General features: G+C 41.0%; 1 protein-coding gene across 1 annotated transcript in view; it reads right to left on the bottom strand.

Moving 5' to 3' along the window:
- ush2a (Usher syndrome 2A (autosomal recessive, mild)) overlaps window positions 1–17,029 on the bottom strand; it is a 141,948-nt gene that overhangs the window by 113,556 nt on the left and 11,363 nt on the right. The window contains exons 6-14 of the mRNA XM_077624061.1: window positions 14,551–14,686; window positions 12,155–12,218; window positions 11,591–11,692; window positions 11,320–11,509; window positions 10,956–11,164; window positions 9,759–9,980; window positions 8,943–9,036; window positions 394–589; window positions 38–168 (exon numbers count right to left, since the gene is read on the bottom strand). Coding sequence (XP_077480187.1) covers window positions 38–168; window positions 394–589; window positions 8,943–9,036; window positions 9,759–9,980; window positions 10,956–11,164; window positions 11,320–11,509; window positions 11,591–11,692; window positions 12,155–12,218; window positions 14,551–14,686 — 1,344 coding nt within the window. The remainder of the gene's footprint in view (window positions 1–37; window positions 169–393; window positions 590–8,942; window positions 9,037–9,758; window positions 9,981–10,955; window positions 11,165–11,319; window positions 11,510–11,590; window positions 11,693–12,154; window positions 12,219–14,550; window positions 14,687–17,029) is intronic.

A 17,029-nucleotide genomic window follows, 5' to 3' on the forward strand; every position in this document is an offset into this window, starting at 1 on the left:
AATACCACTAGTGACAACTGTCGAAAAAAGGTGTTACCTGCAAACACTCAGTGCTACCATTGACTGTTCCAGTAATGTGACAGTTGCAGGGCTGGCAAACATGGAGTGACACAGGATCTGACTGCACCAATCGGTAAAAGCCATTTACACAGAGCTCACAGTTCCTCCCTAACCAAGACAGGGACAAAAATATGTAAAAGCACGGAGTGAAAATCAAGTGACTTGCTAGAAAGACTTTAGGGATTTAGACTATAACCCATTTGCCTTTAAATTTCTCAGTTGGAAGGTTTGTGATAGAAATGCAATCTACATCTAACTTTTTAAAGTAGTATTGAAAACAATATATTTCCATGTCCAATTAATTGGTAAGAATTGATAACAGTCATCCAGTACCCATTGTATTGTGTGTGCAGTTGTCACAGACCCCTCCGCCCCCAAGATACTGTTTTGTAGGTTGGTCATCAGCCTGCGCATCATAGTGGCAGGAGTTGGCATGGCCATGGCATTGGCAGGGCCGGCAGTTCATTGGCTGAAGTTGATCACCTGGTCGGAAGGGTTTGTCATTGAAGAGGGGTGCACAACGCTGGCACTGGACACAAAATACAAAATGCTGGATATTTGAATTAAACCATCAAGTCATTAAAAAAAATAAAGATAGATTTCTATTCACTTTAATCTAAGGCATTGATACTTAAGGAATAACAGTCATTTTCATTCTCAAAAGTAGCCGCACTAACTGCGATAATTGCATAGGTCTCAAGGATCTTTATACTAAAAATAAATGTCATCTTTTTTATAGTCTATCTGCAAATTCTGTAATTTTGGAGCAGGTTTGAAATACATCAAACACACATTGTAAGAATGCGTTCATCAATACACAAGCCACAAACGAAAAGCCTGAAATAAAAACATAGCGAACACCGGTTTGACAGACTTTAAATACATCAAACATTTTAAGAATGTGTTCATCAATACACAAGCCACAAACGAAAAGCATGAAATAAACATTGCTAATAATGAAATAACCACCCCACCCCTACACACACAAAAACCACCCAAAAAACTAGTATGCATGACAAAACTGTGAAGAATGCAAAAGTGAATAGATAACGATGAGATATTGTACAATTAATAATGGGACGTTCGTGCATTAACACACAAAATACTAATTTCTATAGAGCAGGGACATCAGAATATAATGAGGAATGACTTACAACAGCAAGCACATTTTCAGTCACTTTCATGTCAAAATAAACATAGCGAGGTATGTGTGGAGCACAAAGTGGTGTGTGTGTATGTGTGGGGGGGGTGCATTTTAAAAAGCACATTTTTCTATTGTAGGATGTAGTAGCACCACCAAGAAACAGCAAGTACAAGGCCTTTGATTTTGTTCAGCAGTCAGTACAAATTATAGTGGACAAGGGGGGCATCAAATGGGGGGATTAAAAATTTATTAAAAACACAGGAGTTCCTCCCTTATGTGACACATGCAGACTTCCACTGGGCCTATTAGGTATGACACCAGAGGAGGCAAATGAGGGGAGGAGAGGTAAGGAAAATTTGGATAGGGTGGGCCCGCTTTATGTATAATGCAGAGGAGTGAACTGGAGTGTACTGAAATCAGGTAAATAAAAAAGGTAAGTAAGGTTGTTTTGCAAAGTGTAAAAGGAGAAAATGATGAAAATATTAATACATCCACTAAAGAAATCCCCTTGTTACTGTGGGGAAAAACACGTTGACAGAGTATATCCAAAATCGGAATAAAAAAGTATAAATAATTGTGGGAAAACATCCAAGGAATTTCCGTAAGAAATGGGCTGCCAGAAAGTATAACGTAGAAGTTGCGTGTCTTTTTGGCAAAAACTTGATGTGAAAAGTAGGAAAAAAACATGATTAGCCAACATCAAGTCAACTCATTCTCTCCAAAAGACACCAAATCTTAGTCGACTACAAAAAAGTCTAAGATCGTACATCCCCTATTAAATAGATTTTTTATATCCTCCTGGTCTCTCTGGTGTCTCCCAACTTATAGCTCCATGGAGAATGTGAGTGGGAAATATTACCATAGCAAATGACATTGGGGGAGGATCCTTTCCTTTTATTCAGAATTACATTACCCTACCTCTCACAGCCTGCTAATCAGTTGAGGGATTGCTGTTTGGGAGTTAAGAGTGCACATGCCATTCTCTTCATATCAAATGATTTTGAAGGCACTCTTTCTTCCCCCAAAATAATAGGCCATATAAAAATGACACAAGGTTTTTTTTGTCATTTAGTCAGTCCAATGCAGAAAAAAATAGCAATTCTGTTGCTGAATGCTGAGCGGCACAGACAAACAATGCACGGATAGATTCATTCACTCATTTTCCGTACCGCTTATCCTCACAACGGTCGCGAGGGTGCTGGAGCCTATCCCAGCCAACCTTGGGCAGCAGGCAGAGGATACCCTGAGTTGGTGGCCAGCCAATCGCCGGGCACAAGGAGACATAACCATTCGCACTTACTTTCATCACTAGGGGAAATTAAGAATTTTTTTAGATATGGGAGGAAACCGAAGTACCTGTGCAAAACCCACACAAGAACATGCAAACTCCTCACATATTAAACACGTCTCAGTGTAAGTTATAATTTTGAGAAAGGCTCTTGAAATATATTGTATACAGGTGCTTAGTTCATACTTACGTTCTAGTTTACTTAACCTCATTTGCATGCTTCTTGATCGCGAACTGCGTGGTTCACTTTTTATTAAAAATAAAACTTTTGTTTTTCAATAAATGTCAACACCAAGCAAATGTATTCATGCACAACAGGTCATCGATCTTAGGTTTTAAAATTAATTTACTTATGTTCTCTGGATGTTGATTAGTACTTTAGAGAATCTTTTTAATAACCCAACATTTTAACTGGGTGGAAAGATGGTATCATGAAGATAAAAGATTCCAGTCAAGCCAAAATCTAGGAAAGGAAAATAAATCGTATTTACCCGGTGAGCATTCTGCAAAAAACCTGCTGAGTTAGAAGCCTGCTCAAATAGATGTGTGGACATTCAGATGGCCTGTCACAAGCAACCATGTATGTGCTTGTGGGAGCGTGTGTGTGATAATCTGTTGGGGCAACTCATCTTATCCTAAAAGCCATGACCAATTTCACGCTCTCACTAGAAAGGTCGTGCCCCAGGAGTGCATGTGTATGTGCATTTGTGTTTGTGTGCGCACACTCGTCTTGTGCGTATCTTGAAGTTAACCCGGTTAACCCCTGCCTAGGTGCAAATCTGCTGTTGAAGCAGATGTTTGCAGCAGAGATGTTGGCCAGCCCTTCTTAACGTCACTGCCTATCAATATCCGTCACCCCGGGAGGCAAAAATAGCAAGTGGCAAGTTGAAATCAACAGAATACATAAAAATCTAAGCTATGGTAAAACAAAGATATAACTTGATTTATCTTGTTATTGCGGATCTATAAATGCCCAACTCCTTAATACACGGAATCCTTTAGAACAGGGGTCTCAAACTTGCGGCCCGCGGGCCAACTGCGGCCCGCGGGACGATAATTTGCGGCCCCCGTCTTAATATGAAAGATCGATTTTTTTTTTTTTTGATTTTTTTTTTTTTTTTTTTTTTTAATTTTTTTGATTTTTTTTTTTTTACCCCTTTCCCCATGATGGCGCCGTTTAAGTGGCAGCCAGTGGCAGTAGCTCTGTCCACTCATGTTTTTCTTGTTTTACAGCATGTTTTACATGAAAAATTAGAGGGAACATTGACATGCACCTGCTTGTGGCAGGTGTGATACTGGTGTGCCGATAGCGAGCAATGATGATGTCGTGACCGGATGATTCGCCTAAAGACGTTTCGCCGACGGACGTTTGACAGACGGACAGGTCGTACTAGTATTTGTTAGTTTAATGATTAAATACAAATACTAGTATTTGTATTTAATCATTAAACGCTGTTTTCAGCTGGATTTGACCGAATTTGAGAGCATTTTGAGCCGTTTGGCGAATGGACGTCTATAGACGTTTTTTTGCCTCCATCGCGATATCATCCAGTATTTGTATTTAATCATTAAATGCTGTTTTAGGATGGATTTGACCCGATTGCTGTCATTTTACGGCTCGGTTCTGCTACATCTGCCTGCCCAAGAGTGCTTATTCCCGGACTGCCATTGATGGTAGACGAACATTGATTTTTACTATAATTGGATTGGATTGGATTGGATTGGATAACTTTATTCATCCCGTATTCGGGAAAATTCGTTGTTCCAGTGGCAAGAGGGTGAGGATGCAGGAATAGGAAAGGCATTTTAGACATAAATAGATAGGTAATAAGTAGGTCAAGAAATAAATACATGAATAAATATATAATTAAGTAAGCGTGTTGCTTAGGACATATATACATACATACATACACATAAATGTACATGCATGCATACGGTAGGTCTTAACACACAGCCATTTTTTTGTTAAAGAGCCTGACAGCTGATGGGAGGAAGGATCTGCGGAAGCGCTCCTTCCTGCAATGAGGGTGCCGCAGTCTATTGCTAAAGGAGCTTCGGAGGGACTCCACAGACTCATGCAGGGGGTGGGAGGTGCTGTCCATGATGGACATCATCCTGGTCAGCATCCTCCGCTCTCCCACTTCCTCCACAGAGTCCAAAGGACAGCCCAGAACAGAGCTGGCCCTCCTGACCAGCTTATTCAGCCTGTTCCTGTCCCTCTCCGTGCTCCCGCATCCCCAACAAAGCACTGCATAAAACACTGCAGAGGCCACCACAGTGTCGTAGAAAGTCCTCAGCAGTGTCCTGCACACTCCAAAGGACCGTAGACTCCTCTCCTTTGGACAACACCGGCGGCGGGCCGGATTAAAAATCCTAACAGGCCGAATATGGCCCGCGGGCCGAGGTTGAAAAACTTGTACACACACGATCCGGCGGGGCGAGCGTTCGAATCCCGTTTCGGCGAAACCTCCGTTCGGCCGAATGAACGTTCGGTGGAACGTCCATTCGGCGACCTGCCCGTCTGTCAAACGTCCGTCGGCGAAACGTCTTTAGGCGAATCATCCGAGTACCGATGATGTCGCTCACACTGGTACTCAGTGCGCTCAGGGAGGTTGTCTTTCTGCTCAGACCAACAAAAAATTAGAGGGAACTTTGGTTCGGAGCTGAATGAACCAATCACGGTGAGGTATACGGCTCTGGAGGGCGGGACATCGGCCGGGCTGTCCAGTGCCTCGCTCACTCACTCATTCATTCCTCCAATCAGCTGGGCGGAGGAGAAGCCGTGAGGCCGATCACTCCGCTCGGCGCGCACACTCCTCCGCTGCTCTCAGCATAGAACTGAATGAGGCGCTATGATCCGTGATCCAGCCTGTGTCAGTGTCTGTAGCCATCTCCGCGATTGAAACGGAGAGCGAAAGTGCACATGCGCCACAAACCCGCGCGACTGAATGTGAAAGATCAACCCGAGACTCATTCCAAGTGGAAAAACATATTACAGAGCCCCAGAGATGTCTCTTTAAAAGCCTGCCGTGAAGAGAAAGGTCGGTGATGAGCACAGACAGTTTCAAGAAAAGTGGGGAGTGCAATATTTCTTTGTTGAACACAGGGGCACCCCGACGTGTCTCATTTACACTGAAAAAGTTGCGGTGCACAAGGAATACAATTTGAAACGTAATTGTACTATGAGACATGCTGAGGAGTACGAAAAATACCAGGGAGATGAGAGAGCCAACCAGGTTGCCAGTCTTAAAACACGTCTTCTGAGGCAACAGGATCTCTTCAAGAAGGCTACCAAAGACAGTAATGCAGCAGTCAAAGCTAGCTACGCCGTTTGTGAGTTGATTGATCCTGTGCTAAGTGATCCCAAATGGCTCATGGACTTGGCTTTTCTTGTTGATATCACACATGAGCTTAATGTACTGAACAAGAAGCTACAAGGCCAGGGGCAACTTGTCAGTGCTGCCTATGACAACGTGAGAGCATTCTGCACTAAACTTGTGTTATGGAAAGCCCAGCTCTCTCAGACAAACCTTTGCCATTTCCCAGCATGCAAGGCTCTCGTGGATGCAGGCACACCATTCAGTGGTGAGAAGTATGTTGAGGCCATTTCGAAGCTACAGGAGGAATTTGATCACAGATTTGCAGACTTCAAGACACACAAAGCCACATTTCAAATTTTTGCGGACCCCTTCTCCTTTGATGTGCAAGATGCCCCTCCTGAGCTTCAAATGGAGCTCATTGACCTGCAGTGCAACTCTGCACTCAAAGCCAAGTTCAGGGAGGTGAGTGGAGAAGCAGACAAGCTTGGGCAATTTTTGAGAGAGTTGACCCCCAGCTTCCCTGAACTTTCCCGAAGGTTCAAGCGGACCATGTGCCTTTTTGGGTGCACATACTTGTGTGAGAAGCTCTTCTCCACCTTGAACTTCAATAAGTCCAAGTACAGGTCCAGACTTACTGATGAGCATCTTCAAGCTCTACTGAGGGTCTCCACTGCTTCCTCCCTCAAGCCAAATGTGACTATGTGAGAAGAAGCGCTGCCAGGTCTCTAGCAGCAAGGAGTAGGCAAAAGAAGCCGTGTTCAGAATATTTCATGTTCAATGTTCCATTCAAGTTCAGAAATTTAAAGGTTAAAGAGCTGTTAATACAGACATTTGAAACGGAATAAAAATAATTCATTTTCTCTACTTAGCCAGCCAGTGTATATCTACTGTATGCTCATTAGTATTATTTGGTTTTATATTACTGATTGATTTATTTTTTATTCATCTTTAAGTTAATTTATTTAATTCATTATTTTTTGTTAAAAAATAAAGATATTTGATAACGTTGGAAAGTTTTATCAGTGCTTTTCTTGTGGAAATCCTGATGCGGCCCAGTCTCACCCAGACTCGGCCTCTAGCGGCCCCCAGGTAAATTGAGTTCGAGACCCCTGCTTTAGAACAAGTACATTTGGAGCTTTTCAGTAGCTATTAGGTAACTTAGGAAATCAGGTCCATTGTATAGGATGGAAAGGTGCTATATGAAATACAATACATGATATAGTTTTCAGACATGACTAAATCCATCAGATGTGAAGGGATGGAGTGACAGATTAAGTGTGACTCCGAGCGCACATAAGAAAGCATCAAAAGACACAGTGAGGAAGAGGGAGTAAGAGGGGGCTTGGGGAACAGGTTTGAGCTTCTAGGAGTTATAAGTGTGAGTCTTCCGAGGCCCCCGTTGATCATCTTGACACATGTCTGAGCATTTCTGTCACTTTAATGTCACTGTGGAAATTCTGCAGATTAGTTGAACATCCGTCATGGTGCGGGGCCGATTCAAGTCAACAGAATACATGCAATATTAAACGCTAATATTCCCCACAGCCTTTTATTACAGAGGTAGACGAAAGGTCTTGAATATTCACTTTGAGGGATGACACGTAAAGGCTTTGAGAGAAACATGCACAGGGACAGACCAGCACATACACACATGCATACAGACAAACGTGCACATGCTAATGTCTCTCACCGCAAGTTTCAATGGCAGAAACGCACTTGGATCACCTATGCAAATACGTTTTTTTCCACATGAAAGTATTTAAGGTTACAATGGAGACTTGTGGAGACGTGAGAATAGAAATATCGCGATGCATCAATTGGGACATTTAGTCGTCTTGTTTGAAAGTCCAAGCAGGCATACATTTTTATATATACTTTATGTATTTTCCAGAATAGAGGTCACATTTTGTTCGTAGTTTGTTTGGGCCGATGACTTGGACACAAATGTGACTAATATGTTTGTTCTTGGTTTTTGATAAATTAAAAAATGCAACTTAAAATTGAGTTTTTCCTTTTCATTATGGATTCTTTGGGTAGTGCGACTTATACTCAGGTCCAACTGGGGAGATTTTAAAAGTGATTTAGTGTTTTCACCCATCAAAAAAGATACTGTAGCTCAAGAAATATATATTCAAAGATTAACTAGTATGTTAACGATAATAGACTGAAAGCAAATTCTTTGGATAACGCGTCCACGCCTGGGACAGCAGAGAGACTGATTCAAATGAATAAAATGCTTACAAGACGGAATGAGAATTGAGGACCGCTAAGGAAAAAGACAGTGAAATGGAGCAAAAGACAAACAGAAAGAAAGACATCTGATTAGAGATGCATGCTGAGGGAATGTCATTGTTCTACTCGATTTAAGACATTATTTCAACGGAGACCCAGGAGAGACGGCATGAGACAGAGCAGTCGACAAAGGGAGAGGTTGGAGATGGTGGGGGGGTTATGGGGTGAGTGGCAAAGGAGATAACAAAGGTTGGGAAAAAGACACCGTAGCTGAGATTTTTCATGCATATTAGTCAGGATGAATAAATGTAATTGACAAATGTTGAATTAAATGCATGTGTTATGTGACAAATTGCATTTTTGTCTACAGACACAGAGCATGATGTTTGAAAGGATCAAGCAGGAATGTTTGACGTTTCACTCACAACTAAAGCAATGCTTTTTGAGAACTCTTACTAGCTGGAAAAAAACATGTAAAACACACGTGTATGAATGAGACTTCGAGGCAGGGGGGAGGGTCAAAGTCATCTTTGTCCTGGGCTACCTTGTAGTTCAGATTAGTAGTTTGGCCAAGCCATATGAAATATTAACTCATTTGGCTGCCATTTACAGCGCAAGAAGTCCAATCCAGTTTGACTGGGAGGGGCGATTGTTGTGATTGTTGAGTGTTGAACTGCTACTAGTAGATGATGGCCATCTATGTGCTCTGTGTATATGCTATTTATGTGCATAATATGAGCCATTATCAAGTACAAATATTGTGGTACATTCTAGAATATTTCCACAGGTGCTTTTAAAAATCTTACAACTCTTAAGGGGACATTCAAAAACTTCAGTCACAGGATAAATGTATGTATGCTATTTTTTCTAATTCATTGTTAAAAGGTTTGTTACTCACATTGTTTCCCTCAGTGTGGGTTTCAGGCACACACAGGCAGCGGTAGGGGAATAAACTGGTATCACAGTGATCTGCATGGCCATTACACTCGCATCTGTTTTCATGGGAAGAAGTAGGACAATGATTAGAATGACCTGCACCGCAACTTTACAAAACCACTAATAATTCTTACAGTTGTAAATAAGCAAATGGATGAAAAGCCTATTCCTGCTTCTAAGTTTATGCTTTGACCGGGACGTTCATGGAATGATAGAAGAGCCATTAGGAAGTTCCCATTCATCATTTATAAATGTCATCCTGAAAATGATCAGAGCAACATAACATGTAATAGCAGACACTAACACACACGCGCACACACACACAAACACACACGCACGCAAACGTGCATGCACTCAGACAGAACAATTTAATTATTCATTCAGACATTCAGGTGATTTTCTATCTTTCTTGCTTTTGTTCTTCTGTTAATGTTTTTACCTCCTACTTTTGTGTTATTTTTCTGAGTCGAATTGCAGTAAGAAATAATTCTCCTGTATAATCCTATAATTACCACTCACAAAATGAATGTTGTCTAATAGAGAAATGTATTGAAAGTTACTCTCAGAAAAGCTCACATTAAACCGGTTGGAATTTTCTTTCTGATACAAAATGTCTTAGTCGAGAAAAAAACATGTAAAACTTGCATAATCTAAGGTTCATTGGTGTGATAAGCCATGTTTAACTTTAATGATTAAGCTTGTGGCATTTTAAAGGCTTAATCTATCACATAAGCAATTTTTTTTCAGTGAGAATATTCAGAGGATGTCAAATACCCACCTGCCACTGATAGTTATTTCTTTGATAGAATAGTGTCTATGTCGGTGGTCCACCTCAGCTGCCCTGGTGTGGTATTGTCCTCCAAGATGTATACGGACACGAGTGGCATGTACCATCTTCTGAAGGATCGGGGTATTATAGAAATCGTTGTAGCCTGGCCTCTTATTTGGCTCAGGGCTCAGCAGGCTGACTGTAATGTTACCTCCAGAGTAGGGTGTTTCGCTACAATATGACAAAAGCAAAATAATACAAATTAAATAATGGACTGATTTGTCTGAAGTGTTCATCTGTTATCGAAACAATAATACTTTCATCTTCACGTGCAGACATGAGGCAAAGGGGATCCCTAGGAAAAGAGCACGGTGTTATGATCACTTAAAACAATGTGCTCCCATTCATCTTTACAAACACTTGAGAGAACTCACAGGGCACACGGTCTCCTGCTGGATTAAATAAATCTCACAAGATAAGAAACAAATCTTCCAGGATCAAACAAAGCTCTCCGTTATTGATATGATTATCAGCCACTAAGGTCAGAAAATGCTTTATAGTGTTGCCAACCTAAGGTCTAACTGCTCTCATGCCAAATTAACAAATACATGCAAATATTCTAGACACTGTGGTACGTAATATCATCTGTCAGTCAAACATAAAAACAAAAAAAGAGCGATGAGCACACGGTTTCTGATCTCATGCAGGGAGGCAATCCTCGCCAATCTATCTTCTGCCAACTGAGGCCATGATATTGGCAGCCCTGCCAAAATGTAGCCTGCAAGAAACAGTGCAGTTGCGCTAGACGGCGTTCCAAGTTTGGTGTATCTGGTATCAAGGGAGGGCCTGGAACTGGCAACTGTACTGTAGGCTGTTGAAAAAATAGTCACTGGTAGAGAGCCAGAAAAAGGTGTGCCTCCAGATGTTGAATGTTCCTTCATGTAATAAAGTTACTTTTAGAAATACCAGTTCTTTTTAGACGTTTTGCCGCAGGTAATGAATTTGTTCAATGGAAAAAAGCACTGTAAAATAGAATTTTAAACAATATTTAACTGCAGAGCTTCATACCTATACGGCACGATGAAAGAGTTGTTAAAATGTCCGTCTACTGTCTGTAGTTAGCTATGATAGGCTCCAGGACCTCTGCGACCCTCGTGAGTATAAGGGACATGGAAATTGAATGCATGCATGGTCATCGCTAAATACCTGGGCAGTTGGAGACAATTGACCGAGTCTGGGGTCAGCAGTGGCCCATTGTTCTGCATCTTAAACACGCTGCAATCTCTAGCCATGTATTGCCAGTCAAACCAGGGATGCTCTGCGTTGGTGCTGTTCTCTTGATTAGGGAGTATTTGCCTTTGGATCAAAAGTGACTCGGGCAATGGGCCACCAAACTGAATTATGACATAGAACACCTTAGACAAAAAGATTGTTAGAATAAGATAAATATGAAATTCTTAATCTTATTTACCAACTGTTGGCATGCAAAATCGTATTATGTAATACGAGACCCAACAAAGTGAAGAACATACCAATGTTGCATGAAGTCAACACTATATCTACTACTTACTTGATACTGTCCATTTTCCAGATCTACTGTAATAGTGAACCTTTTGTCCAATTCCTGAGTCATCATAAGTTTAGATCTCCACAAGGTGCCCATGTCCTTATCGTTGATGTATGCAAGAGGATGTGCATTGAGGTTTAGTCTTAGGACTCGGTCATTGGTGGTGTCCTCAACAGCATTGGGAATACAATATCTGAAAACAGCAAGAGGAAATGTAGCATTTTAGCTAAGAACACAAATGTAAAACAAACTAAAGTGGGCTTTTTTGATGTACCGTTCTACCAAAGGATGCACTCTGGGATGAGTGGCAGGGCAGCGACACTCCGACTGGGAATGGAGCTGTGGCAGGAGACCTAAATAAATCTCCACTATCTCCCTGTTGAATAAAAAAGTATAGCCGATGCAATGGAGATCCTTGTTGATGGCATGATTTAAATGATTATGGTAAAGTCACTCTTTTCCCCAACTATCCTAATCGAAGTATAACGAAGCAAGGATTACAATACATTAAGTACAATGCAAGTTCATTTATTAATGACCACAAATGTCAGTATTTATTTGTGAATAGAATCTTTAAACACCGATTTAAGTCCTAACTGTGTGCATCATTGCCAAAAGAAACAATCCTGTAATTGTCTTTTATTGACTTTCTTAAGTCAGTATGGATTTTAAGATGCAAGGATTAGGTCTTTCCTTCTTTCCATTAAATGTTTATCATTCCAAACAATTTATCCTCTGCCACAGCCCAGGCCATATAATATATTATTCACTTTCCTACTCGAGGCAGCCTTCTATTCATTCCCAAAAGTCTCCATTGACAAGAGTCTATCCACCTCACCTGTTGGTCAAAGTGCTCGGATAAAATCTAAAGTCCTGCATCCGCCCCATAAACTGATTGGACCCTGGAGAGATGAAAAGAACACCGGAAAAGTGTTAATGGTCTTGTACTGAAGACGAGTGAGAGGATTTGACAGTGTTTAGTAGATTATCTCATCGGTTTCTTGATAACAGCAACTGAAGTCTGCCCAGACATCAGCTCATTTTAGCTTGCTTCATGATCCAGAGCTGACATAGATCACACATGGTTTGCATTCAATTGCACTAAAGAGCACCAAGGCTTTTTAAAGCCCTTCTATTAGCCTGGTAAAATTGTCAAGCATTCTGATTTCACGCAAATCTAGTTAGACTAACATTTCTTATTGTAGACCCAAATTTTCCATCTTCTGTCACCCTCACCTTCTGGAATGCAACAGTTCTTGTAACAAAAAAAAAACAAAAAATTCACAACTTCCACACCACAACAATTAGACACACAGCGGTCAGATTTACTAATGAGTTAGATAAGTTAAGAAAAAAAGGGGGGGGGGGTGTAGGTAGCTCAATATTTTTGGTGTCAATCAGTATGGAATCTATGGAGTAGAAAAGGCTGCCAAGTTCTAGCAGGGATTTTCCTGAGCCTCAAGTTCTCTAAAACCTAGATCCATTTGTGTGAAAAATTTAGCAGCCAAACCAAAGCACTGGTAGATTTGTCAACATTTAAACAAGTAATATTTGCGCGTTACAATTGAGAAAGGTGTTTAAATTCTTTATCACCAGCTCCATAAAGCTCAGAAACACATCAAAAGCTCTAAAGCTTGAAATTTGCTTCAGCCATAAGAAACTGGTAGGAATTAGTCACATAATCAGAACCTATGATGATGTGTGCTGCTGACTGATGCAGAGAGAAAAAAGGTATGCGAGGAAATGACTGGACTCAAGACAAGAGGCACCATCAAACCCGTACCTGAACACACTCCCAAACACAATCCTCCAAAATGTGACAATGCTGGCTTCAACATGAAAGGGCAAAAACACACACCGGCATCGATGTTGATCCAAAGAGAGCCTTGGTGTTTTGTACTGTCCAACAAAGTTGTGTCTAGTTTGACAACAACTCTTAGAAAAAGGATAACGTCTCTAAGCGTTGACAGAACCCCTGCCATGTCTAGCTTTGTCTGAGAGGGAGTGTGTTTAGAAGCTTTACTGTGTGTATTCCAGCTAACTCCAAACGTTAGCCTATGCATGTGCACGCTTCTGTGTGAGCGTATTTGCATTTGAGGGGTGAGCTTTGCTGCATTTGGCTCAAGCACATCGTGCGACCGGGTGTGTGCGCCGAAGTAGTTGTGTGTGTCAAAAACTGAATGATAGTGTGAGAGTGTTATGGGATCTAAGTGTGTTCGAACAGTGTGTGGTTGTGCAGCCCGAGGCTTTGGCTGAGGATTTATTTAGTGTGTGGAAATGGGATTATGGCTGCTGCTGTAAAGCACTCTGCCTATTGTTACTGGGATGATGCAAGGTATAAGCTTTAATTCTCCCTCCTGTGTGTAGGTCTCTGTCTTCCAAATTCTTCGTTTCAGTCATCCGTTGCATTTTCTAAGTGATTTTTTTGTTTGTTTTCGGAGTACGTGTATTTAGAGGTGTTCACAGTAGATAACAGAAACGTGTGTTTCTCAAATTGAAAGATTCTTTTTTTTCTGACAAGCATCATTTTCTACTATATTTCTCTTTTTGGGTTCTTACCTTGTTACGTGTCCTTTTATTAGTGAATTAAAAAAATATATTGGAAGGAGGCATTGGACCAAACCATGATACATAACCCTTGTACTGCTACTCATCAACCATAAAACTCTCCCACCAACAACAGACGTAGTTGTTGATCAATACATCTGATCAGCAGTTGCACAATCAATTCACTGATCAAAATTCCAGACACAGCCCTAAGGGTTTGACGATCAGCCACACATACAAACACGCCACAGAGCCAATCACTTGTATTGATCACAACCTCTGATGTGATCTTCAACTTATCAGATGCTACCTGCAGTGAACCAGGGATCAATGTCTGATAAACGAGAAGAAAAACACTCGTTTATCACTCTAGAGATGAACGGATATCATTTTTCTCTCAATTTCTCTCCTATTGACTCAGAGATGGCTCGCAGGCACCACCAATCAATCACTAAAGTGCCGTTGAAAAGATGGGAGCATAAATGTGGAGTAATCGTTGACATCATATTAGGAAACAGGAAAAGATAGTTTTTTTTTCATCTGCTGCAAAAAAATTCCATTCTGTTCATTTCACATCAACTTTTTGATATAACTGGATGGCAGGTTCATATGTTCATCATAACTGTATGTCTAGTTATTAGCTAGTAATCATCGAGACCTGTTTGCTAATGTTTGCATCACATTTACCTTCTGAGCTGAGTCCCACCCTCATGGTGCTGTCCTCATTGATGTCGTACAATCTGCTGACAAGATACTGGGTGTCAAAAGGTGTTCCATCCTCCTCAAGCCCATTCAGAAAAAGGCTAGCATGTTTGTCATGGACCTGAAAGTAAATTATGGTTATGAATTAGAGATGGGCATCGGAAATGTCTTCATATGACAGAGCGTTTTACAGTCACAGAATCCAAGGCACAAACATGTCCAGAACAAAGAGGTGCACAATAAATACAGTTTAAAGCTTTCAAACGCATTGTGAGTTATATCAGAATAAGTTTATCACAAAAGTCTCTGAAATATTTGCCAAACAAAGCCATGTGCAACCTAAAAGGACTTTGTCTAATTTAATTATGTCTTTCTGATAGTGTCAATCAAGAAGGAACATCGTTCGGGACTTTTATTACTGGACTGAATAGTTTAACACGTGACTACCTCTAACTTTAAGCACAAAATTTAGATCAAAAGATATGCAGCAGTAGCCACATTGCAATTTCATTTCGTCACAGCGTGTCTGTGTGTATTTGAAGTGTGCATCAATCTCTACAAGTGTGCATACATTTTTGGCGTATCTTTGTGTGACCCTGTGTGTGTGTGTGAGTGAGTGAATTATACATACGACTAATCTTCCAACTCATTTCCCCAGTAGTAGGAAAGCCTTGGGCTAAACCAGCGCAAATGAGCTTTCTGTTTGACCAAAAATCTCTTGCCTCTGTCCTTTGCCGATCTGCACCATGAATATGGAAAATGGCACGGCCGACAACATCGTCAAAGCAGCGGCAGCTCCCTTTCAGATCAAACCCAGAGGGGAGGGAGATACCTCCATTAAAAAAAAAGAGTGCTTTTGCTCCCTTTCCAAATCCTGTTTTGGGGAAACACTGTGTGGATACTGATAATCGTGATTCTTAAAGACTCTTTCCCTCCCTTTTCCTCTTTTTTCATGTTTCTATTTGGTCTCTGGTCTTTCCGGCTTTTCTCATCACGGTCGTTTGACTAATTCCCATCAGTATATCATCATTTCTGATTTCCCTCAGTAACTTAATGGCAAAAATGAAACGATATATTTGAAAGCATCATCTCTCTCCTCACAACTTTTCACCGTCATCAATGCCTCTCTGCCCTGTCACTCATTTGTTTTGACTCTTTAGGGAAGTTGAAAAGGTGTGTGAGAAGGGAAATACGTCCAAGTTAAAAAAAAAACGCCTTTAGGGGATGAAGGCAGTCCCAGACAAGTGCCTGCCTCTCAGAGGATGGTTAAGACGTGCAGACAGACACTTTCATGATGGCTGATTGAAGACTGGCAAGCACATGAGAGTGCAGGAGAACGGGAGTAAGAGAGGAAGGCGAGGAGGGGTAAAAGGAAAGTCAGAGAGGGAACCAGAAGAAGGGCCCACTTTAAGAATCTTTAAGCCCGAGCCGTGTGGCTCTTGGAGAGATGTGAGGTGGTTGTCAAGGCTGATGTAAATGAATAGTGAAGCGCTTCATCCTCCTTAGCTGCCACGCGCCTTTCGGAAACACAGCCAAGTCCTCTTTGTTAGCTTTCATAAAGACTTACTTTTTGCTGCACTCCTTTTCCTTTACCTCTCCACCCGAGTAATTTAAAACTCTTTGAGAAAGAAGGAAGTTCCAGCTTTCTGAAGTGTTGATAACTAGTCTCAAATGAAATGTGGACTTTTAGTCCAGGATAAAAACTAAGCAAAACAAATCAATCTATCAAATTCAATATGATCTACTCTTGTCGTTATTTGTAGCATATGATCTCTTTTGTTTCCAAACAAGATAAACATCTACACTCTTCTCCTTTTGTTTACTTTTAATACATTATTATGCAATATTATACTCCATTGAATTATTTTAGATTAAATGGTAAAATAAATTAACGGTAACTGTCAATAAATATATTTTTTTAGTTCACCTTTTCCCCCATCATTATCTCCTTCAGTTTTGATCTGAAAGGATACGTTATTGCAGTTTAAAACAGCCTTTCTTTGTGTTAAAAGAAGACAAAAAAAAACCTGGTAAGCACCTAAGTCTTTGTAAAAGCGAGGGAAGGTAAACGGTGAGAGGAAAGCTTTAGTGATCTGTAGAGGAGCATTTGGACTCAAGCTCTTCTCCCTTTTTACACTTCTGCCAAGCAGTGGCTCAGTAAACAGTGTGGACCACAGTGCTTCCTCTAAGCTCACTTGATAGCAGAGAGCTACAGAATCAAGAGGCGGATGAGAACACTACATACAAAACAGGCCAGCTTTGCTCTGCAGACACCACAAACAAAGCAACCGTGTGGATGTATAAAGAAAAGCACCGACCGTGGTCAAAATTCATTCTTCAATATTGGAAACCTTTTATTGGTCAACACTTGGCCTGTTTAAAGACAGGAAAAGGACTCCGAAAGTTAAAAGCCGTGCGTACATTGATTAATTCTGTCACTCGACGTGATCGTTCTTTTCCCCCA

Source organism: Stigmatopora argus, chromosome 2 (assembly GCF_051989625.1).
Source record: "Stigmatopora argus isolate UIUO_Sarg chromosome 2, RoL_Sarg_1.0, whole genome shotgun sequence".
NCBI lineage: Eukaryota > Metazoa > Chordata > Actinopteri > Syngnathiformes > Syngnathidae > Stigmatopora > Stigmatopora argus.